This window comes from Cydia strobilella, chromosome Z (genome assembly GCF_947568885.1).
Source record: "Cydia strobilella chromosome Z, ilCydStro3.1, whole genome shotgun sequence".
In the NCBI taxonomy this organism is placed as follows: Eukaryota; Metazoa; Arthropoda; class Insecta; order Lepidoptera; family Tortricidae; genus Cydia; species Cydia strobilella.
Window position 1 is genome coordinate 43,612,996 of NC_086068.1, and position 26,380 is coordinate 43,639,375.

Genomic DNA, 26,380 nt, shown 5'->3' on the forward strand with positions numbered 1-26,380 from the left:
ATCTGTAGCGGTCAGGTCAACTTTCGTATCATTTTCGTATAAATTAAGGACAAGGAATTCATTTTTGGAATAATCGTTGTACTTTTGTGTCATTTTTTGTCAATGTTTTTCCCTTCACAATCACAATGTGACGATTTTTGAAATGTGAAATTCAATTTTTTTTAAGTGTTTTAATCTTAGACCTTGGCCATAGTTCCATTTGTATGGGAACTACCACCGCCGTGCGCAACGAATCATTTTTTTTTAACAAAAAAATTTATGAACGCTTAGTTTAAAGTGGTACTTTTCAGAATTTGGATTAAATGGGCTAAATTATTTAATTTTTTATTTAGTGTAAATAGTCACATAGTGATTGTGAAGGGGAAAATATTGCCAAAAAATTACATATAATTTGTATTTTTATGAATAAAATAATTTTTTTTTTGTCAAAAGGTAAAACAGTTATTTCAAAAATAAATTCCTTCATTGCTTTATATGAATATGATACCAAACTTGACAGCTACAGGTAGGTAGAAACAGAGCGCAAAGTGTACAGTCTGGCAAAAAAGAGTAGAAATTAAAAAGTGGCAACACTGTAGTGTCGTCCCTTTCAAATCAATCTTAGAAAAACGGGACGACACTACAAGTGTTGCCACTTTTTAATTTCTACTCTTTTTTGCCAGACTGTACCGCCGGAACCACATTTCCCCCCTCCCTTTCTGGGGGGGGAGGACAAGAGTTAATATCCACGTTAGGACAATAGATCAATTTTATATGATGAATTATTTCCCCCGATTTTCCTTCGTTTGGTGGCCTATAGATTTTGTGCCCTATTATGTAATTACAAACCTTACTCGGTGGAAAAGTGTACTTAAACATATATTTTACGTAGACTGAACAATCATTAGTCATTTACATACACATGCCACACCCCTAAAATTTAGTTATAATTCGCAAGAGCTGTTAACAAATCAACCAAAATTATGATTGATTTGTAGAAATTATATTATACATATATATATATATATATTATGTCAATTTTATACATCACACATATCAGGCAAACCGCTATGCTGCAAACATCAAATGATGTTACATAATGTTTTATGTTTATTTCAAACATATAAACAAGCATGGCACTAATCCGATAAAATATTTATTGTCCTTGCATTGCCTTGGATCCTTGTTTGAGACCAAAATCGTGATTTTAAAACATAAATTGATCCAAAGAAAAGGACACTGTCTCAAGCACCATTAACCATCTACACTAATCTACAGCTACAGAAACTCCTGAACTATAACACTAGCTCCTGCCCGCGACTTCGTCTACGTGGGATGATGATGATGATTGATAAAAACTATTATATGTCCTTCCACGGGCCTCAAACTATCTTTATATCAAATTCCATCCAAATCCGTTCAGCAGTTTACGTGTGAAAAGGTAACAGACAGATAGTTACTTTCGCATTTATAATAAGTAGGGATTTATAATACTTAGTAGTATAGTAGTAGTATATAGTAGTAGGGATTCGTACTATAATTATACTGTTACTAGCAAAATGTGCCAAGCATTCAGTAAACAACTCAACAATCTGAATATTTAGCACAATCGGATTAAGTCTCACCTCGAAATCCTTCCAAAGATATGAAATTTGGTATGTATGTTAATTAAAGGTCTCTTTTTCATGTCCACACTATTTGACATTTGGGGACCTCGAGGAATCGCAGCCATCTTGGAAAATGTGTACCATCCTGGAGAAATTTGCGTTTTACTCTAAATATACGTTCTCTATGAAAATATGGTGTAAGGCAACATTAAAGCTTATTAAATTCTACACAAAAAAGTCCTAGATAACTTTGCGAAAAAAATACATCTTGTTATAGAAAATAATAGCTGAATCCAGATTTAGCGCTTATACCCCCTTTAATATCCCCTATTCTCTTAATATGAAACTTGGAGGAATAGGAATTCCACTTTTGTCTATACATTTGTACACGTTCTACTCCAATATCAACATTTTACTCGGCTGCGACTTAACCAGAAAGTAGGGTTATGGTTTAAATACTGAAAATCAGTACACCCTGTAGCTCAGGGTACTAGACGGATTTTTAAAAATGACATATCGGTAGATTCCTCTTGACCTTCACAACCTGTTTACACCTGTTTTATTAAAGAAAAATCAATACAGCTGCCTTGAGAGGACGCCGAATAGTAAATCATATTTTTACTTCCAGCGCCTAAACTATTGAGTGGATTTCAATAAAATAGACATCAGTAGATCCATAATTGGTACACGAGTGCTATGCAATACAAATTTACTAAAATAAATGGAGGAAAAATGTGTAAAACTTAAAAATGTGACTATAAAAACAGATTTTAGGTCTTAAATGGGGTTTAAACAATAGTGACAGTAATGAAGTTTGACACCTACAATTTCAGGGATCCCTGTTTGCGTGTCATATAATTGGAGCTTCGGGGACCACGGGGATCAAACGCCATCTTGAAAAGTATGTCTTTTTTGGTTTTTCTGTTTTTCTCGGAATATCTGGGTTTAATGTGAATACTGTGTATAGCGAAACAAAAGCTTATTAGTTTCTACACAAAAAAGGTATAGAACACCATGTCCCTAAAACGGAGCTTTCTTCTAGAAATATGGCTCAGAAGTCAAAAGGTTATACTTAATCATCTCCTACTAAAATTTTATTTTAAGACGGGTCACAAAAAAATACTTGTATAATTTTTTTACCAATTTTTTGGAACACAAAAACTTTATCTATCCAACCACGAAAAAAAAAGTGTGGAAACTTGTAAGCTTCCCTTGTAACTTGTAAGCCCTATTTTTAGAAAAAGGCTTCGTTTTTGGGAAATGGTGTTGTATAACTTTTTAGTGTGGAATTTAATAATTTTTCGTTTCGTCATACACAGTATTCACATTAAACCCAGATATTCCAAGAAAAAAAGAAAAACCAAAAAAGACATACTTTTCAAGATGGCGTTTGATCGCCGTGGTCCCCGAAGCTCCAATTTTATGACATGCAAATAGGGATCCCTGAAATTGTAGGTGTCAAATTTCATTACTGTCACTATTGTTTAAACCCCATTTAAGACCTGAAATCTGTTTTTGTAGTCACATTTCAAGTTTTACACATTTTTCCTACATTTATTTCAGTAAATTTGTATTGCATAGCACTCGTGTACCAATTATGGATCTACTGATTTCTATTTTATTGAAATCCACTCAATAGTTTAGGCGCTACAAGTAAAAATATGATTTACTATTCGGCGTCCTCTCAAGGCGGCTGTATTAATGTTTCTTTAATAAAACAGGTGTAAATAGGTTGTGAAGGGCAAGAGGAATCTACCGATATGTCATTTTAAAAAATCCGTCCAGTATCCTGAGCTACAGAATGTACTGATTTTCAGTATTTAAACCCATAACCCTACTTTCTGTTTAAGTCGCAGTCGAGTAAAATGTTGATATTGGAGTAGAACGTGTACAAATGTATAGACAAAAGTGGAATTCATATTCCTCCAAGTTTCATATTACGAGAATATCCCCTGAAAAGGTATAAGCGCTAAATCTGGATTCAGCTATTATCTTCTATAACAAGATGTATTTTTTCCGCAAAGTTATCTAGGACTTTTTTTGTGTAGAATTTAATAAGCTTTAATGTTGCCTTACACTATATTCTCATAGAGAACGTATATTTAGAGTAAAACGCAAATTTCTCCAGGATGGTACATATTTTCCAAGATGGCTGCGATTCCTCGAGGTCCCCAAATGTCAAATAGTGTGGACACGAAAAAGAGACCTTTAATTAACATATATACCAAATTTCATATCTTTGGAAGGATTTCGAGGTGAGGCTTAATCCGATTGTGCTAATTATACAATATGCATAATAATATGTCAAGCTGCTATGGTCAACAATTGAGCTTATTATGTATACAGCATAGTACAAACAAACAAATATAAGGCTAGTAGCGTTGTTATGTTCGCAGTACATTGAAAAATTCGCAAATAATTAATAAATAAATGTAATGGTTATGCAGTGGCAACAAATGGTCAAAAAAAAATGTTTATTGACCATAAACTGGACAGGATATCTTTAACTTGAAACTTGGCTGTTAGTTCTGTCTTGTGGAGTCAGTTGAACAAAATACCATTTCTTAATAGGGGGTATTACTGCAATGTTATGCCACCAGAGTGCAGCACTAGCCTCTTTAGTAAACCATAGAGTAACTCATACATACTGTGCCTTTAAGAGGCCGGTGTCGATTTTAGTAAAATGTAAAATTGATAGATTTAGTCGGTGAAATTGTACACCTTTTGTTACCTAATTGAAATAACAAGTACTGGTTTCTATTAGCACGTCTTCTTATCTTAACTTTTTACAGATCAATTTTTTGAAAACAGACTAACTGAATTAGTAATGTTTGCTTTTCTGATGGACGTTTAGGTAAACGCGCGTAAAGCACTGATTTTGTCGCTCTTATTTGTAAATTTCGTAAAGTTTGGACGGCTAAACATAGTAATTTTGTATTACACATATCCTGTACTTGACGTTTATCAGACTACATTTTTATTATTATGACTTTAAAGTAGTGTAAATGATAGTTAGACGACATCAATTTTCTCCAGAAATTACTTCAAAACAAATGACAATTTCTCTGAAAATCGACTTAATTTCAACGTAATTTTGATACTTAAACAATCTACAACATTTGCTGAAACTATTCTTATACATCAATTTGTATAATTTACCACCATACATTTTTGATCAATTTTTAAAAACTGCCCCTTCTTTTCATATGTTACCGGTGGCGCACGCTCGAGACCTTATTATTAAAAGGCAAGATGAGAACACGTGCTAATAGAAACCAATACTTGTTATTTAGATATTACGTAACAAAACGTGTATAATTTCAACGACTAAATCTATCAATTTTAAATTTTTGCTCCAAAATCGACTACGGCCTCTTAACACGTTTTTATGTGAGGAAACACCTTATTGAATTTAATTATTTACCGGCATTATTGTGTACCAAGTAGGTAAAAACCGTATAAATAATACAAAGCGCAATCAAGGCACTAGCTTCATTCAGCGTAATACGGCAAAATAGCATCTAGCCCAAGAAAAGTACGCTCGGCTAGTATGGCGCAATGGAAATAATTAGTAATAGCTAAACATTTCGGTGTAAGGGACAGATAATAAATCTAGTGATTACGTCGACACATAATCCAAATCAATATCTCATTTAGATATTTTAAAAAAATGTAAAAATATAAAAATTCAGAAAATTGGAAAATATAAATAACTTTATTTATTTATTTATTTATACTCATAGAGTAATATTTGCTTTATAACATTAAGCATGAATCACACAAAAAATAATAATGTATCCTACATTTAAAATAAAGTAACCTAGGGTTTTTATTGAATAGTATATTCCCGTCCGCAAAAATCGTAATAGGCTATTTGTTCTCTCTTTCTTTCCAAATTATAATATTTAAGTACAAACGTTGCAATTTAATCGAACACTAAATAATACTTTATGGTGGGGTTTATGGGGTTGTGCATTTTTTGCCTATTTAAAAATGGTAATAGATGAATATCATTTGGGATTTTTATTATAAGTTCCCTTTCATCCGATACTGTAAAAATCGCCTTGTAACATGATGCGTAACAAAATCAACCATCAAAAAACTTTATCGTTGCTTTAAATTTGCCGCACACGAGCCAGCGAGCTAACGCGATTGGTCGTTGCAGCGGGGCGATATAAGAAAGAGGCAATTATTAGTTTATTTATGAAAAATTGTTTTTTTTTTGTTATTATTTAATGCAAATTACGCATTGTGTGAAATTAAAAAATAAATGAATGAAAAATAAAGTAATCGGTTTTGGGGTTCCGTACCCAAAGGGTAAAAACGGGACCCTATTACTAAGACTCTGCTGTCCGTCTGTCTGTCAGCGGGCTGTATCTCATGAACCGTGAATCGTGATAGTTGAAATTTTCACAGATGCCGCTATAACAACAAATACTAAAAAGTACGGAACCCTCGGTGGGCGAATCCGACTCGCACTTGGCCAGTTTTTTTTAATAATATTGGGAAAAATGCGATTTACGCCAAGTGTCCGGGTTTTTTTAAGCCTTTGTCCGGGTTCGGCGAATTTGTAGATGGCAGCCCTAAATATAGGTCACCCTAGCCGCTCTATATACGTAGAAGTATCAATATAGGTCAACCTAGCCGCTCTATATAGAAGTATCAATATAGGTCACCCTAGCCGCTCTATATAGAAGTATCAATATAGGTCACCCTAGCCGCTCTATATAGAAGTATCAATATAGGTCACCCTAGCCGCTCTATATAGAAGTATCAATATAGGTCACCCTAGCTGCTCTATATAGAAGTATCAATATAAGTCACCTTAGCCGCTCTATGTAGAAGTATCAATAAACTTCTAGTGGTGACCCTGGTGTGAGACATTATTATATAATAAAGTAAACAACAATTGCAAGATGAAAAACTGCCTGTAGGTGAAGTAAAAATAAGTTTTTAGTATTAAAAATTGTTATAATCAATAATAAACAAGCAATACCTATGTGTATATGAAAAACTGTTTGCAAGAATCGACAACAAGATCTCAGTGGAATTTCTCTGTCACACCAAACACCACACACACACAGACTTGCCGACTACAATAGTTAATAACATGCGTTGTTAACTTTTTACTTATCCTTAAGCCAGCCATAATCAAGTCGACCTTTTATTGTTATGAGGGCCACAAAGACAGTTTTGCCTTGTAGCCCTAAGCCATAAGATGAATTTGCTTAAAGGTGACAATGAGATGGCAAGGTCATGTATACCAGGATCACCTGACACGCCACCTAAAAAGGCCTGGCGAGCCGCATGTTGAGTATTACTGCTGTAAACTTAAGTCAATCATTGCAGAGCTAGGTGCCCCTCCTCATACTCATACTCATACTCATACTCACACTCATTTATTAATAATATTGTTACATATTACATGTCAAAAATTTAATTTTATTTCATTTAATTACATGAGATAGATTACATTATTTTAAAGTTTGATGATGCTGTAAGTTAAAATTGGCTGACAGAATGCAGTGTAATTCATTTTAAGTAGACTCCTGTCAGTTAAGTCTCTGGATCAAGAATTATATACCTTTTTACATCAGAAACATCTTGATACTAAAGACCTTGAGAAAGATGAAAAGCATAATAATAAAATATGAAGTTGATATAGGTACATTGATTGATTGATTTTGCTATTTACCGATGCACAAGTTGCAAATCCCTGCACAGGCGTAGTGAAGCAACGTGACGTCAGTTTCATTCTTCAAAACATACAGGAGAATGTCCAGGACACCAACTCGTCGGATGTAATCATAATTCACGGGATCGTACCCAAAATTAGCCAAATTAGCTAACACTTGGCACTTTGCATCTGGAAATTGTAAATATCAAAATTCAGATGTGCTAGTATTGCATGTATAAAGACTAATAAAGAGAACAAAATGAGGACGGAATATTTACCATACAAATTAGAATTTAAATACTCGTCCACTAACAATGACAAAAACTCTTCTCGGTCAGTACCATGTTCGGGAGTACGTTTCCGAAGATGTTGTTTGCTAGAGAACATTGGTTTAGTAGTTATACTGTACTGCAACTTTATATGATCAAGAATTACGATCTAAATCAATTAGTAAATAAATGTCATGACTAAAAAGCAGTTTTCGCGCTAGTCGCGCTACACAACGCCATTTTCAGTTTTTGATGATGATGACTGGATTGACTGGAGTACTGGTACTGGACAGACATAGTATATGGGGAGGGGGGGGAGACTTATTGATTGCTCTTAATGTTACCACATGAGAAAAGATATTAGTAAGAGTAAAATTATTATTGTGAAACTGGGAACGATTTTATTCCTGCATCTATTGTTGAGGTTAGTGTACAATTGGAATATTCTGTATTATTCTCAGTCGTTGTTAAGGGCCCTCCGCACTCATGCGCGAATAACGAACGGCGAACGTGAGTCTGGAGTTGGTCTGGAGTCTAGTTCGCTAATCAGCGAAATCGACTCCACACTCGCGTTCGCGGCTTCACGCCGCGTAGTCTGGAGCGAGCTTTACACCATATCAAAGATACATATAACTCCGTAGTAGATGGATACAGTCAAAGAGGATATAATAAGATAGAGCGGTACTGTCATAGAAAATTTTGTAACCACTGTAAATTCACTGCCATCTATCGACATACTTTAGAATTAAAAATGAAGATTTATATAAATACCAAAAAGGATATAATAAGATAGAGCGGTACTGTCATAGTAAATTTTGTAACTACTGTAAATTCACTGCCATCTATCGACATACTTTAAAACTAAAAATGAAGATTTATAAAAATACGTTAAAATGTATTTAAATATGGATAAATGATTTTTTTATTTGTATTAATTATTTTTATATGATTTTGACCCATGTTCTTACACTGATATGCGTTAAAATTATAAATAACAAACGAAACCGTCAACGCCCTCTATACGAGAGTAGGCCAAAACTAGTGACGCCATCTGATCGAGAATCAAATTTTCGTGATTTTCGAGGCACGTTTTTTCCTTAGACTGTATCCATCTATTACGGAATTATATCTATCTTTGTAAATACGTTAAAATGTATTTAAATATGGATATTTATTTTTATTTGTATAATTATTTTTATATGATTTTGCCCCATGTTCTTTCACTGATATGCGTTAAAATTTTAAATAACAAACGAAACCGTCAACGCCCTCTATACGAGAGTAGGCCAAAGCTAATGGCGCTATCTGATCGAGAAACAAATTTTCGTGATTTTCGAGGCACGTTTTTTCCTTAGACTGTATCCATCTATTACGGAGTTATATCTATCTTTGATACAGTGTAAGGAAAAAAACGTGCCTCGAAAATCAAGACAATTTGATTCTCGATCAGATGGCGCCACTACCTTTGGCCTACTCTCGTAAAGATGGCGTTGACGGTTTCGTTTGTTATTTAACAATTTTAAAGCATATCAGTGAAAGAAAATTGGTCAAAATCATATAAAAATAATTAATGCAAATATTGCAAATAAAAAAATCATTTATCCGTATATAAATACATTTGATATTTTTATTTTTAGTTTTGATCGTGTGTCGATAGATGGCAGTGAATTTACTGTGGTTACAAAATTTACTATGACAGTACCGCTCTATCTTATTATATCCTCTTTGACCATATTGACTATTTCTACAATGCAATTATAATGCAATTGCTAGCAAGGGCCTGACACTTTGATAGAGAATGATAGTCTTATTGCGATTCCTATAAGAGGAAAGAGAAAATTGTGCCATACTTTGTCCTTATCACCGACCGGGTGGCATAATAATAGTGGCGATACTTGTCTGAATAATATAAGCTATGCAGACGACATGGTGCTGCTGAGGGCCTCTCCTTGTGGCCTGGCGAAGCTAATAAGCATATGTGAGAGATATACACTCAGTCACGGTCTGACGTATAATGTCAAAAAGAGTGAATACATGGTCTTTCAAGTTAGAGGTAAAGAACTACCACCAGTGCCACCTATTAAGTTAAACGGAACTCCACTGAATAGGGTGAACCGATTCAAATACCTTGGGCATGTAGTAACCTCTGACTTGAAAGATGATGCTGACATAGAACGAGAACGGAGAGCGTTGTGTGTTAGAGCGAATATGGTGGCCTGCAGATTTGTTAGTTGCTCCATTGAGGTGAAAAAGACTCTTTTTAGAGCATTCTGTACTACCTTTTACACTGCAAGTCTGTGGGCGTGCTATACGCAAAAACAGTACAACGCTCTTCGTATACAATATAACAACGCCTTCAGGGTGCTGATGGGACTACCTCGTTTTTGTAGTGCGTCGGGGATGTTCGCGGAGGCCAGGGTAGACTGTTTTTACGCTACAATGAGGAAACGCTGCACATCCCTGGTGCGCAGAGTGCGGCATCTTGAGGGCGTTTGCGGAGAGGTTTGACTGCCAGTACTTGAATCACTGTCAGATGATTCACGTGCTGGTGTCCAAGCCTTCCTAAGGCTCGACCGGGCGTTATTGTTTGGGTTAGATTTTAAGTAATAATTACGATTTAATTAATTAATTTAATTTTAATGTTAATTTTAACTTAGCTATAATTTTAGTATTTAATGTAATGTCCCAATGTAATGTGATATGATCCTAAGTTGGTCGAAATAAATGATTTTATTATTTTATTATTATTATTTATTATAATAAGGGCCCTCCACACTCGAGGGACCTTAAGCCCTTAGAGCATAAGCCAGTCCAGATGGGAACAATTTTTGGCGATATGGCGAAATACCGAAATTAGAAAAAATCCTATGCTGCCCTAATTTTATATGAATATTCTTTCTCTTACCCCCGGTCGCTCGGTGGCACGTCTATAACTACTTGTATATACTATGTCTATGAATTGCTAGTGATACTCTAAAGCTCGCTCCAGACCACGCGGCGCGAAGTCGATTTCGCTGATAAGCGAACTAGACTCCACACTCGGGTTCGCGGCTTCGCGCCGCGATTCGCGCACGAGTGTGGGGGGCCTTAAGCCCTTAGAGCATAAGTCAGTCCAGACGGGAACAATTTTTCACCAATCTGATTAAATTGTCTGACCAAATCAGATGGTGCGCCAATAAACAATAAATAAACGCCAATTTGGCTCGCTGATTTCAACCGCCGATTATGACAGAGTCGATATTACCGATAAAATGGAGGTGCGGACGCAAGAATATAATTTGTGACCCTACTGACCATTCCATACTACTGACACTAGTATTCGCGTTTGGGGGCATTTTTTTAATTTAGAGCGCTCAAATATCACCATAAACCTAAAATTGGAGATTGACGCTAATTTCTTTTCTGATCAAGTCGGGCGTTTTGACCATCCCGTCTGGACTGGCCTTCTTTCCATATGCGATTATCTAGTATAAAGTTCGTACCACACCGTCGCACCGCACCAAGGTCATTGTGCGACGCATCCATAAGTAAGAGCGAGAAAGCGATATCTCTTTTTCGCTCTTACTTATGGGTGCGTCGCACAATGACCTTGGTGCGGTGCGATGGTGTGGTACGCCAATAATAATGATAGTAAAGTGAGGTTTAGACTAGCAAGAATGCATCCAATTTTCATTACATTGTGGTATCTGATAAACATTTTGAATGCAGTTTACCTTAGTAGTCATCAATGTATCGTAAATTGCATGCAAGTTCTTGCTAGTCTAAACCTCGCTTATTGATAGTGTAATATCTATATTTTTTGAGTTATGAGGGGGTCAAAAGTGGCTCCAAATGGTTCGTGTAATATTACACACGGTGCTGCTCGCCAGTTCTGTTAGCTTGAACTTGGCTTGACACGCTACCGCGTGTCTAGATTGAGATTATTCAAGATCTTAAGTGAGGTTTAGACTGGCAAGAACTTGCATGCAATTTAAGTTACATTGCCGACTACTAAAGTAAACTGTATTCAAAAGTTGATCAGATACCGCAATGTAACGAAAATTGCATACAAGTTCATGCTAGTCTAAACCTCGCTTTATAATAAAAAACAAACAAGTTTGTTAACCGCCTTCATTCTATGTTACTGTCAGTAGTGACCATAGGATTGGTAGTGACAGTGACAGTAGTGTCAGTGTCAATGTCAAAATCTGCCTGCATTTCTGCAGCGAAATGAACTAATATATTAATTAGGAATATGTTACAGTTACAGTAAGATAACCTTTAAGTTCGATTTCGTTACTTAATTTGGTTTTATATATTTTACTACTTAAGTAGAAGTATTTTAGAATGGGCACCTTACCTAATTTTGCAGGTACATATTAAATATAATCTTGTCGAAATGTTTCATAAGAGAATTTTACGTCCGTTTGGAAGTTCAAAGCATGACTACTTTAAATAATTCGAAAATGTAAGGATGAAAGTACTAGTACATTTTTTGAGTCAACCGTGTTCGTTCCACTTTCAGGGTTAACAAACAAGAACATTTTCTTAGCGGAATTTAAAGAACCATATGCTGAAAAAACTCTCCGCGATGAAACTACAACCAACATTCGCAGCCTCATATTCAGCCCAAAAGGCGGTTACCTGGCTTACCGCACTGATAAAAGGTATGTATTTGTAAACTGTTTTCAGATTGAAAGATACGAAGTAACCAGTGAACGAAAATAAGACATGGTAGCCGCGATTAAGAACATTGTTCAAATTATCGGGACAATTAGCACACATACACAATTACGCGTACATTTAAATAATACGATATGTTTACAGAGCCTGTTATCAAAACTGGTGAATAGTCATCTCTATTACACTAATGTACACAGCCACAGTATAGACATAGTATATACAAGTAGTTATAGACGCGCCACCGAGCGACCGAGAAAGAATATTCATATAAAATTATGGCAGCATAGGATTTTTTCTCTTTAACTCTTATAAATTTCGGTATTTTGCCATCGCCTCCTACCTATGATGCCACCCGGTCGGTGATAAGGACAAAGCATAGCACTATTTTCTCTTTCCTTTTATAGAAATCGCAATAAGACTTTCTCTATCAAAGAGTGTCAGGCCCTTGTACACAGCTAATAAAGTGTAGATGAAATGCATATAATGTCAATAACTACCAATCACTAATCGAGCAAACTTGATCAAGCGTATCAACGCCTTTGAGATGTGGTGCTGGCACCGGCTTTTACGGGTACCTTGGACAGCTAGGCATACTAATCAGTCCATATTGGAAGAGCTACGCATAAAACGCCGGTTGTCAACAATATGCCAGGACCTAATACTCATTTACTTCGGACACCTCTCACGTCGCTCCTCGGATAGCCTGGAGAATGTTATAATGACGGGTAAAGTTGAAGGCACCAGACCTCAGGGCCCTCCTCCTACTAGATGGTGTGCTCAAATCACTGCACTTATGCAATTAAAACTGTACGAGGCCATGCGCTTGGCGAAGAATAGAAGCCTATGGAGGAACCTGATCTTCAACAGAAGGACATGATGTCACGATCCTCAGCATTGAGGGACCGACTGAAGAAAAAAGCAAAAGGTACAATCAAGGGCATTTGTCATTTTGAGCCATTTGTCTGGATAAATATTTTTGCCTTCGACTGTACCTTATTAACTTAATAATATAAAACTGTATATGTACCTCTAAATTTGACGTGTAAAATAAAATGTATATTTTATCAACAGAACATTGAATTGAATTGAGTTTGCGGTTCATATTTGATTAGAATATGACCTGGACAGGGATAGGTTTATGCCGTACAATATACATTGAAGAACCAGTCAAATAATCCACATATAACAATTTTGTGCAGAATAAAAGATAACTAGTTAAAATGTTGTTATGGAATGACAGACTATCCCATCCCAACATAAGTTAATATTCATTGTTATGTAAACATATTCCACTATTATAAGTATTTATGGCTAGATAAATTTTATTATCAATCTGTATGGCAGTGCGTAGTCACGTTCAGGTACAGCCCCCAAAATTGAAATGGGTACATGGGTTGGATCAAAAATATTTGAACAGGCAGAGTGACGATAAAGGGTCAGGTCATCCCCACTTTCGGTTCCAACGGAAATATTTGAACAGGCAGAGTGACGATAAAGGGTCAGGTCATCCCCACTTTCGGTTCCAACGGAAATATTTGAACAGGCAGAGTGACGATAAAGGGTCAGGTCATCCCCACTTTCGGTTCCAACGGAAATATTTGAACAGGCAGAGTGACGATAAAGGGTCAGGTCATCCCCACTTTCGGTTCCAACGGAAATATTTGAACAGGCAGAGTGACGATAAAGGGTCAGGTCATCCCCACTTTCGGTTCCAACGGAAATATTTGAACAGGCAGAGTGACGATAAAGGGTCAGGTCATCCCCACTTTCGGTTCTAACGGAAATGTTTTTTGTTGGAAATGGTGACCTCTGCATGCACTTTGTAAATCAGATAATGTGTGTATATTTTTAACTAATTAATTGAAAGAGTGACAGAAAAAACATATCTACATATAGGTATGGGTGGGTATGGTTATCTCACAGGTTGGTTGTCACAGAGCGGAAGTAACAAACAATTGAACGAACTAATAAATCAGACAGCTTTTTTTCCATAGTCTGTGAATAGCATCTTGTGGGAATCTGAATAGAAAAAACTACAATGGTAATGACAATACCAAATTTGATTATTAATTTGAAATAACTAGGTAGTTTTTAGGGTTCCATACCCAAAGGGTAAAAACGGGACCCTAAATATTACTAAGACTCCACTGTCCGTCTGTCTCTCTGTCACCAGGCTGTATCTCATGAACCGTGATAGCTTGACAGTTGAAATTTTCACAGATGATTATAACAACAAATACTAAAAAGTACGGAACCCTCGGTGCGCGAGTACGACTCGCACTTGGCCGGTTTTTTAATAGCTCAATCTCCATCCCATGAAAGAGAAAATGAAAATACAAATCTGTAAGAAGGAATTTATTACAACATAATAAGTATCTAAATTAAACATAAGTAATTAAAATAGTCTACTTCATTTGGCATAACATCATCCCTATTAAATGTTAATATATTTTTCCTTTTTTATTGTGGGACTAGGACGTTCATTGTGATTAGGGCTGCCATCCGTCCGGGTTTCCCCGTATTTGTCCTAGTTTCAATGCCGTCCGGGGGGTTTTCAAAAAGTTTTTATGTGAGGAAACACCTTATTGAATTTAATTATTTACCGGCATTATTGTGTACAAAGTACGTAAAAACCGTATAAATAATACAAAGCGCAATCAAGGCACTAGCTTCATTCAGCGTAACACGGCAAAATAGCATCTAGGCTAGATGATATAGCCCAAAAAAAGTACGCTCGGCGAGTATGGCGAAATGGAAATAATTAGTTATAGCTGAACTTTTCGGTGTAAGGTAAAGCTAATAAATCTAGTGATTAGGTCGACACATAATCCAAATAAATCCATTTAGTATTTTAAAAAAACCGGCCAAGTGCGAGTCTGACTCGCGCACCGAGGGTTCCGTACTTTTTATTTTTATATTAAAGTTGATTGAATAAAAGGTGTAAATTGCGATTTACGATTTATGACGTATTAAAAAAAACTACTTACTAGATCTCGTTCAAACCAATTTTCGGTGGAAGTTTGCATGGTAATGTACATCATATAGTTTTTTTAGTTTTATCTTTCTCTTATTTTAGAAGTTACAGCGGGGGGGGGGGGGGGGACACACATTTTACCACCTTGGAAGTTACCTCACTATCATTTTGAAGACCTATCCATAGAGATACCCCACACGTATGGTTTTGATTAAAAAAATTTTTTTGAGTTTTAGTTCTATGTATCCCCATACATTGTTTCTCCCCCAATTCCCCAAATATCCCCAAAATGTATTGTTTTTTTTTTTCTATTTTTGTGTAAAAATCTTGATGCGGTTCACAGAATACATCTACTTACCAAGATTCAACAGTATATTCTTATAGTTTCGGAAAAAAGTGGCTCTGACATACGGTCGGACAGACAGACAGACATGACGAATCCATAAGGGTTCCGTTTGTTGCCATTTGGCTACGGAACCCTATAAATGGTAAAATATAAAAATTTACACAAAATTGGAAAAAAATATTAATAACTTTTTTTTATTTATACTCATAGAAGTCATAAAGTACTATTTGCTTTATAACATTGAGCATGAATCACACAAAAAACATGTATCCTACATTTAAAGTAAAGTACCTAACCTAGGGTTTTTATTGAATTCAGTATATTCCTGTCCGCAAAAATCGTAATAGGCTATTTTTTTTCTCATTTTTTTCGAATTATAATAAGTACAAGCGTTGCAATTTAATCGTACACTAAATAATACCGTATGGTGGGTTTTATGGGGTTGTGCATTATTTGTCTATTTAAAAATGGTAATGGATCAATATCATTTGGGATTTTCATTATAAGTTCTCTTTCATCCAACACTGTAAAAAATCGCCTTGTAATATGATGTGTAAAACAAAAAACCATAAAAAACCTTATCGTTGCTCTAAATTTGCCGCGCACGAGCCAGCAAGCTATAGTTAGACCAATGGAAGTCTGCAACGATTTTGATAGCACACGCAGTGCAAGTGTTATTTTTAAACATCAAACTTCTATAAAATTATGACGTATAAATAAAGAAAGATCTATTTTGTGTATTTTTTTCAAAAAATTTGACCCATAGTTTCGGAGATAAAGGGGGGGGGGGGGGAGATGGTCATTTTTTGCCTATTTTCTTGAATAACTTCTAAACTGTACATCTTAAAATTATAAAAAAAATATATATTTAAGATTCTCACAATGAGCTCTTTCAGTTGATATGTAACCCGATATAGTTTGATAAACTTTATTTTTTAATTTTCTCATTTACCCCCCAAAAGTGGCCCCCGTGTTTAAAATTAATTTGTTTAAGTTACATGTACAATTTCAACTTAATTGGCCCATTAGTTTCGGAGAAAATAGTCTGTGACAGACGGACAGACAGACAGACGCACGAGTGATCCTATAAGGGGTCCGTTTTTTCCTTTTGAGGTATGGAACCCTAAAAAAGTATCTTAATCTGGTCTATTTAAAAGAATGATTAACTAATTGGTAGAACTTTTGTTTAGTTACGATTACGAGCTTATCTACCTACTTACATTTATTAGAAAGATAATTATTATTTTGCTTATGAAAATTTGTTTTTTTTTTTGTTATTATTTAATGCAAATTACGCATTGTGTGGAATTAAAAACAAATGAATGAAAAATAAAACGATTTTTTAAAAATAATATTATGTTCGGACACGTCCGGGGAAATAACGCGATTTACGCCAAATGTCCGGGTTTTTTTAAGTTTGTCCGGGTTCGGCGAATTTAGAGATGGCAGCCCTAATTGTGATTGATTTCTGTATATACAATTTATAGATCATCCATATTATCCTTGTAATCTAAAAAGTCAGATGTTGTTATAAAAGTAGTATGTTGTTATGAAAGTCGTATTATGCAGTTACGTTTCAGCTTAGCAAGGTAATATTGAAAAAATGTCTTCATATTTATTCCAAATTTTACTGAAGTTATGTGTTTACTGTCTTTGGTATGAGCAAAATAAGTTCTGCACCACCACCACTTCACATGAAGATATTTTTAATTAAAAAAAAAACTTTATTAATATAAACCGATTTAGCCATCCATCTCTGACTGTCATCTCGTTCGAACTGAGGTTGCCAATCGGGTAGTTTTTAAGTACCGCCCACCTTTGGGTAGTTTATGTTGGTCTATAACTGAGCGGACAGAATGCTTACATGTTTTATTTCCGTTCACTGGAAGTAACTCACTTTAAGGAATACAATTTCATTTGTAGTCAATTATGTTAAATAATTATTTGTCTAAATTATTACAGAGCTGAAATAGTAAAATGTTCAGACTGGTCTGTAGCGGGTTCAATAGAGGGAAATATCAAGGACATGTTGTTTTCCCCTCTGGACAACTATTTCATGGCTTGGGAAATGTTTCTCATGAATAAAGATAATCCTCAAGTAAGTGGTTTAAACATGTGTCTTATTACTACCTATTTATTTTATATGTAAAATATAACCTCCTAATTTCCTTTCTTTTGATAAAATAACTGGTCAAGTGGTCAAGTGCATGTCAGGCCAGCATTATAAAGGGTTCTAATCTGAATCTTTATCCCTACACCTTTTAAAATAAAGTCCCCAGCCACGTCTATCTGTCAGTATGTTTGCGATAAATTCAAAAAGTACTAAAAGGATTTTCATGCAGTTTTCAGCTTTCAGTAGAGTGATTCATTAGAAATAGGCTACCCTCCAAAAATAATGTTAGTATAGTAGCAGACATTGCTAAAAAAAGCGTCAATATGTGTATAGGCTTACTTACTTACTTCTTACTATTACTGTTACTGTCTGTGTCCGCAGACGTCTTGTCTGGTTACTCTTGGCATAGGCTTCTCTCATATTCCTCCTCTCGTCCCTGTCCAGAGCCTGTCTTCTCCACAAGGCTCCAGCCACCAGCCTAAATACGTCTTCCTATCTATTTTTTTGTTTTCCATCATTATTTTACATTCCTTTTTCCGTCTCTTGAGTACCATATTGTGATGTCTTTTGACCATTTTCTCTTTTGTCCCTGAGCATGTGGCCGGTCCACTTCCACTTTAATTTCTTCATAGTGTGGTTTACGTCGATTATTTTTGTTCTCTTTTTAATGTCCTCCAGAATAAAAATTCCACCTCTAAGTTTTAAATTCAACATGCTTCTGTCATACAATTTTGGCAGACTTGGAGAGCTTTCCTCTCCTTGACAGTTAGGGCCCATGTTTGACATCCATATGTGTATGTATTATGTATGTGTATAGGCTAGGTCACAGAAATAAATATACCATAGAAGACGCAAATGCATCTACTTTGCGTGTCCGAACCCCGAAAAAGCTTCGAGAGTTCGAGGTTGAGCGTCGCTCTTTACAGTCCACGCGCGTCAGTTGTTGCAGCCGGACGTCCGTGAAAACTTGAAAAATGCCTCGTTGCGTGATAATTAACTGCAACAGCCCAAAAATTACAAGCACCCAAAGGCAAGGTCATATTTCATATCACTACTAAGTAATTTTAAAATCATATTATGCGTAAATTCTTAAAACTATTTTTTAAGTATTCCCAGATATGATTTCAATAATATACCTACTCGTAAGTAACTTTAGCTTAATGTTCTACATTTACATTACATTGCCGCGTTTGCTTTGAGCGTTTGATCCAACGGTGTGTGTTAAGACTGTTAAGAGACGATGAATATCGGAACAAGCAATACTGTCGCGCATCGCTTCGCCTTCGTGGTACAAGCCATTTATCATTCGTCTGTCAAATTTAGCGACTAGTGTCGTTCGTTCTACCGATTTCTTCTAATAATCTATTTTAATCGATATCGGATAGATTAATGATATAAACTAGGTTATTAAAAAAAAGCAATTTAGTAGTTACAGTTGGTCAAGCAAATTCTGTCAGTAGAAAAAGGCGCGAAATTCAAATTTTCTATGGGACGATATCCCTTCGCGCCAAATTTTCTTAAATTTGCCGCCTTTTTCTACTGACAAGATTTGCTTGACCAACAATATTGATAAAAACAAATTCATGTCCTAATTTTCCACGACACCTTTAAGAAGGAGGGTATGTAATTTAAACATATACAACTATATGTTTATACATTTAGTATGTTTATAAATTTCTATTGTGTTAAATTAAATTTTTTCCCACATGATCCAGTCGTAAAAGAAAAATCGATTGCAGCCACGGGACGGAAAGACTAGTTCCCTACTAAACACAGTACTATTTGTTCCAAACATTTTGAAAATACCAGTTTCATTGAAGGGAAAAGTTACTAAAAATATCATTCGTCTGTCAGAAAATCGATGTCATTCATGTTAATCGATTTGTCATTTTTGGCGCGGTTCGCGGGGGAGCGGGGAGTAAGCGACCGAGACCGCAGATATAAAATCTATGAGTATGAGCGAGATAGTTGAATCATAGCGGGGCGGCGGGGCATCGGTGTCTTTGAATCGGTTTGGATTTCCCATCACCAAATTTCGGCTGTGACGTCACGGTAGGTGGTAAAAAGTCGGCACGCTTGGTTTCAATACGAATCGTGATGTTTGCGTCATCTAGCGTATTCGTATATATTAAATCTGTGGGATAAATAGGTACTCGAAAGTAATTTTTGGTTCTCCTTTGAATGCAATTCTGTCTTCAATAAACTATAATGGAATTAGAAAACACACTTTAGCCTAGTTTATAAATACATATGCTTAAGATTGTTATGTAAACAATGTTTTTGGGATTATACTGTACGAATGCTTTCCATGGAAATAAAGAAAAATTTAAATAAACATACATACATACATATATATAATCATGCCTATTTCCCGGAGGGGTAGGCAGAGACCACGGATTTCCACTTGTTACGATCCTGACATACCTCTTTCGCTTCCTTCACTTTCATAACATTCCTCATACACGCTCGCCGTTTTAGGGTGCTCTTGACCTGGCCTTTCTTCAGGCTTTCCCCGATCTGATCAGAGAAAGTCCGCCGAGGTCTGCCCCTTCCAACTCCCGTTTCTACCTTTTCCTTATATACTCTCTTTGTTAGCCTTCTTTCACTCATTCTTTCCACGTGTCCAAACCATCTCAACATACCTTTCTCAATTTTTGTCACTACATCTTCGCTCAGTCCACACTTTTCCCTTATCACACTGTTCCTAATTCTATCTTGTAATCTCACACCACACACACTTCTCAACGCTCTCATTTCCACTGCATTCACTTGGCTCTGATGCCTCTTCTGCCATACCCAACTTTCGCTACCATACATAAGCGTAGGCACCAGCCCCCCTCTATGCACAGCCAAACGTGCCTTTTGCGACACCTTCTGGCTGCTCATAAAAGCGTTAAGTGCCCCATTTACGCGATTTCCAGCACTCACTCTCCTTTCAATATCTTTATCATGCTTACCGTCCCTAGTGAATAATGTTCCCAGATACACAAACTATTTCACTTGTTCTTCTCCTTCTTGACCAATCAAAATTTCACAGTTTGACATATATTCCTCCCTTTCAAATACCATAACTTTCGTCTTACTTACATTTATTTTCATTCCTTTCCTTTCAAGAGATCCATGCATTCTAGTTACCATCTCCTGCAACTCTTCACCCGATGACGCTAGCAATACCAGGTCATCAGCGTAAAGAAGACATTTGACGGGTAACCCACTCATTCTCAGCCCACCTTCATCATTTCTCAAATCATGCAAACTACAGTCCATGAACAGATTAAACAGCCGCGGTGACGCTACACATCCCTGCCTAACACCCTTTTCGATGCTAAACCACTCAGTGTACGACCCGTTTACTCTCACACAAGCACTGGAATCCTCATAGAGCGATTTCAGCGCCTGAATGAGACGGCCGCTCAATCCATACACCGACAGTACCGACCAAAGTTCATTCCTCACCACTCTGTCATAAGCCTTTTCCAAATCCACGAAAGCGCAATAGACCTTCTGACCTTTGGCCAAATAGTTTTCGGCTATGCATCGCAAGGAAAAGACTTGATCCGTACATCCCATACTCTTTCGGAATCCCGCTTGTGCATCCCATACTTTCTCATCGGTTTCTTTCACTACTCTTTCAATCAATATCTTTGCATACAATTTGCCGACGACGCTGAGTAAGCCTCTGTAGTTTTTGCAATCCAGTTGTGATCCCTTTCCTTTGTAAAGAGGTACAATGACGGCCTTGCACCAGTCCCTGGGCACTTGACCGGTTCTGAAGCACATATTGAAAAGGCGGTACAACTGACTTGCTACAATGCCTTGTCCAGCTTTCAGCATCTCGACAGAAACTCTATCATACCCTGCAGCCATCCCTGATTTCATTCCTTTCAACGCTTTCACAATTTCATCCATGCTAATACTATCTTCGTTCTCCGACACGTTTTCAATGCTTTCATTCAACTCCGAAATTGACGTGCTTGCCTCCTCTTTATCAAAAAAACTTTCAAAATACTCTTTCCATCTTAAGATGCATTCTTCCTCATTCACTAATCTTCCATTCTTGTCTTTTATTGACTTTAGCTCAGAATTCAGAATTTAAAATAAAGAATATAATTATTACAAAACGGTCAGTTATATTAGTTAGATATGTCTAAAATGTGACTGGAACAGGTGAAATAGTTATCCTAGGAAGAAACCAATGTTGTACGAGGCCACGCACCCCCCAATCAAATTAGAAATACGCTGTTATTATAAACAGATAAGTGGACGATGAAGTATCATAGATAAATTTTAAAATAGCTGTTAGTTTTTATTTTACAAGGGTCAGAATATAAAGCGCACGAAGCCTCCCCACCTTCCCCTATTGTATTTGTGCAAATCAATGACTAAAAATACATATTATAAATATAATCCCAAACAAGAGCGATAAAATATAATTCTAATGCCTTTTAAAATCTCTGTACAATTTTATTGTTACTGCTGAAAGTACTAATTCCACACTTCTGGGCATCCATTGTTTAAGGGAACCTGAACATGGAAGAAGAAATGCTTGACATGCGTCATTTAGACATTGATGGCTTGGCGTCATTTAGACATTGATGGCTTGGCGTCATTTAGACATTGATGGCTTGGCGTCATTTAGACATTGATGGATTGGTTTCATTTAGACATTGATGGCTTGGTGTCATTTAGACATTGATGGATTGGTTTCATTTAGACATTGATGGCTTGGTGTCATTCAGACATTGATGGCTTGGTGTCATTTAGACATTGATGGCTTGGTGTCATTTAGACATTGACGGCTTGGTGTCATTTTCTAGTGAGATTACTTGGGCACTGAGTTAGTTATATGTTCAGTTAGTTCATATTTATTAACACAGATAGACTTTCTTCTGAATATACATTCTGTATATTACTTGATTGTTAAGCATTTAAGCTTCCTAATTATTAACGAGTTTGTTTTAATTGTAGGGCAAGCCAAACTTGCATGTTTATAACGTCGCTAAGAAAGCTGTAGTTGCATCTTTTACCCAGAAACTTCAAAGTGGTTGGTAAGTGTTGCATATTGACATGTTTCATGAAGGTGAGGTATTTTTAATTAAGATTAATTAATACAAAAATATTAGTGATACTGATGCTTTTTAGGGTTCCGTACCCAAAGGGTAAAGTCGGGACCCTATTACTAAGACTCCTCTGTCCGTCTGTCTGTCTGTCTCTCTGTCTGTCCGTCTGTGTGTCTGTCTGTCACCAGGCTGTATCTCATGAAACGTGATAGCTAGACAGTTGAAATTTTTACAAATGATGTGTTTCTCTTGCCGCTATAACAACAAATACAAACAAGTACGGAACCCTCGGTGGGCGAGTCCGACTCGCACTTGTCCGGTTTTTAATGAACTTTGAAGACATGCAACCAAATGTTGTTGTATTCTTAATAAATAATTGAATAATGTTTATTTAAAAACCGGCCAAGTGCGAGTCAGACTCGCGCACGAAGGGTTCCGTACCATTACGCAAAAAACGGCAGAACAATCACGAGCCCCACTTAAATATTTATATTATTTTGTTTTATAGTATTTGTTGTTATAGCGGCAACAAAAATACATCAGCTATCACAGTTCATGAGATACAGCCTGGTGACAGACAGACGGACAGTGGAGTCTTAGTAATAGGGTCCCGTTTTTACCCTTTGGGTACGGAACCCTAATAAAAAGGCTTTATGTTTTTTCATTCAGTCATTCATACAGACCATCATATCGCTATCGTAGCTTCCTACTTCCTAATAAGATAAGATTACTTTTAGGATGCTTAAATGCTACTTGCTGAATGAAGTTATTAACACTATATTAAGGGAGTAATACACAATAAATTTAGCATGCTAAATGATTTAGTTACCATATTTAGTAGTGTAATGTGAATACATAATGTATATATAACTTTTAAGTTATATATAACTTCCATATATAACGATAAAGTGACATAATATATTATGTCCCTTTATAGGAAAAAGTCATTTAGGATAGTCAATTTATCCTGAAATTTGTGTTACTTAGATAATTTTTATTACTTTTATTAGGGAGCCAAAGTGGTCATCAGATGAAAAGATATTTGCCATACAAGCTGGTAATAGAGTACAGATTTATGAAGAAGGCAGCTTCGAACGCTACAGCCACACTATTAACGCCGAGAAGCTAAACTGCTTCAGTGTTGCCCCAAGCGCGGCTCCGACTTATTACTTTTCTATTTTTACACTGGGTAAAACATCAAAGTTTGTATAATGTTTATAATAAGTGTTAAGTTGTTTTATGCATACCTTTAAACCCAAATTTACAGGCAAATCGGGGCAACCCTCGGTTTGGAAAGTGCTGCAATACCCGCATTTGGAATTGGAAAAGGCAGTGGTCAGCAGGACTTGTTTCCAGGCAGACAAAGCTACTTTCTATTGGAATCGCCGCGGCACCAACATTTTCACCCTCACACAAACTGATGTAAGTTGGCAGTAAATTTGTTAAGTCAGTACATATTAATCACTTCTGTAGACGTTATTAACCTTTGTCTTATCCAAAAATATCACACACACGTCAGCAGCATTAGTGCAGGCTATCAAATATGTATGTATATGTTCATATTACTTAAAACCATAAACGTTATTTTGACTACATGGAGATGTTTTTTATACCAAACAGTTTCATATTTAATTATGTGCATTTTAGGTGGACAAAACGGGTGGTTCGTACTACGGCAAACAGTCACTGTCATACGGTGACGTAAAGGGGAATGCGGGAAACATGGTCTTTAGTGAGTACACATCTATTCATATTATAAATTATAGCGAGCCGAATTGTAAACTGAAGTATACATATATTATATATGTACGTACTAACTTAAAAAAAAAACCGGCCAAGTGCGAGTCGGACTCGCGCACTAAGGGTTCCGTACCATTACACAAAAAAACTGCATAAAATCACGTTTGTTGTATGGGAGCCCCGCTTAAATATTGACTTGTAACCAACCTAAAACCAACTTTCCGCACGCTAAACAGCCACGAAAAGTAGCACTTTTTGAGCATCTGTATTAAAAAAGTCTTTTCAACCAAATAAACGTAAAATAAAATATGGTGTGGCAAGGAAGCGTTCTTGGCCCTTTTCTGTTTTTACTTTATATCAATGACCTTCCACGAAACGTCAAATAACCCATGGTCCTGTTCGCTGATGACAGTACCGTTGTAATAGAATGTAAGGATATTTATAAGTATGAGTCCGAAATTAAGAATACAATTGTTGACATAGTTAAATGGCTTAATGTAAATAATTTATTGATAAATCTAAATAGATAAGACTATAATTATCCATTTCTACCAACGAAAAATACCTCCTCCAATTTGCTTCAAATATGAAGGTCAATGTATAGAGTCTGTTACTGACACAAAGTTTTTAGGAGTACAAATTGATGAAAACTTATCTTGGAAAGCCCATACGGAAGAAATGTGCAAAAATATTAGCCAAAAAAGCAAGCCCTTACGCAATTTTGAAAGACTTTCGTTAGAAGTTGCGGAGATATTGATTGGATTTCTTGACGATTATTCTGCTGTGGTTGTCGGATTATTGGAGTACGCTTTACTCTTCAAGTAACCCCACAAAAAGAAGTCTGCCGAAGTTAAGTCAGGCCAAGCAATGTCACCTCGCCTCGATATCAATTTTTGAGGAAACATTTCACGCAAAACTTCCAGGGTCACGTTACTTGTATGGCAGGTGGCCCCGTCTTGCTGAAACCATGTGTTGTTGTTGTAACCATACGATTCGTGAAGTTTCGGAGCCAGGAAATCTCTTAACACGAAAGTCTTGTTAAGACTTTGAAAATTTACAAGCAAGACTGGAAGAGTGTCACAACCGCTACGGACGACATCATGATGATTTAATTTTTAAAACGTAAAATTTATTTCTTTATCCCAAATTCTAATTATAATTTTTATTTAAAAACATAAAAATTGATTATTTATAAAAAATAAATAAATGCATTTATCACTGGCCCACAATAAAACACTTACTTACTTACTTACTTAAACAGCTACGTAAATAATAGCAGTTTTTGAGCAACTGTATTAATAATTTTTAAGAAAAAAAAAACGACTTCAATGGGGGATGCCGCCGAAAGTTTACTTATTGTTGATGGTGCACTCTTAGATTCCAGACAATGACATGAAAAAGACAGCATCTTTTGCCTAATTATCCTAATCCATCTCTTGCCTAATTTCGCCTAATTGCCTAATTATTATAATATTGCCTAATAATGTAGAAAAGGAGGTACAACCACCCACTTTTCTAGTAGCATTTCGTTTTTGTAAGGGTCGCAGTTCTAACCTAACCTAACCTACTTTTCTGATAGCATTTCGTTTCTGTAAGGGTCACAGTTCTAACCTAACCTAACCCACTTTTCTAGTAGTATTTCCGGGTCCGGGTCTGGGTCCGGATCCGAGTACGGGTCCTTGTCCGGCTGTCCGGGTCCAAGTTTGGGTCTGGGTCCATAAGGAAGAGAACAAATCGCCAAACATGAACTATGTGTCATTGAAGAGTTCCATTCTGATCATCATCAGCAGTTCCACTTCATCAAATGTCACTTTTTTAAATGTAAATGCTGGATTTGTTGATGAAAATACAAAAATCACAATATGTATGCCTTTCACATTTGAGGAGTTCCCTCGGTTCCTCATGGGTCTCATCATCAGAACTCGAGCTTGACAAAAATATGTCTTAAAAACT

General features: G+C 36.2%; 3 protein-coding genes across 3 annotated transcripts in view; 1 reads left to right on the plus strand and 2 right to left on the minus strand.

The window, feature by feature from the left end:
• The window catches only part of LOC134754971 (uncharacterized), a 567,282-nt gene extending 559,479 nt beyond the window's left edge, over nt 1–7,803 (minus strand). Inside the window, 2 exon segments of the mRNA XM_063691466.1 lie at nt 7,282–7,452; nt 7,542–7,803. Of these exon segments, the coding sequence (XP_063547536.1) occupies nt 7,282–7,452; nt 7,542–7,650 (280 nt within the window). The 5' untranslated portion in view covers nt 7,651–7,803.
• Nucleotides 1–26,380, minus strand: part of LOC134754951 (uncharacterized) — a 533,971-nt gene that overhangs the window by 240,524 nt on the left and 267,067 nt on the right. The window lies entirely within an intron of this gene.
• Nucleotides 11,702–26,380, plus strand: part of LOC134754851 (eukaryotic translation initiation factor 2A) — a 30,363-nt gene continuing 15,684 nt past the window's right edge. The window contains exons 1-7 of the mRNA XM_063691296.1: nt 11,702–11,883; nt 12,037–12,178; nt 17,477–17,612; nt 22,596–22,675; nt 23,698–23,876; nt 23,955–24,109; nt 24,335–24,419. Coding sequence (XP_063547366.1) covers nt 11,859–11,883; nt 12,037–12,178; nt 17,477–17,612; nt 22,596–22,675; nt 23,698–23,876; nt 23,955–24,109; nt 24,335–24,419 — 802 coding nt within the window. The 5' untranslated portion in view covers nt 11,702–11,858. The remainder of the gene's footprint in view (nt 11,884–12,036; nt 12,179–17,476; nt 17,613–22,595; nt 22,676–23,697; nt 23,877–23,954; nt 24,110–24,334; nt 24,420–26,380) is intronic.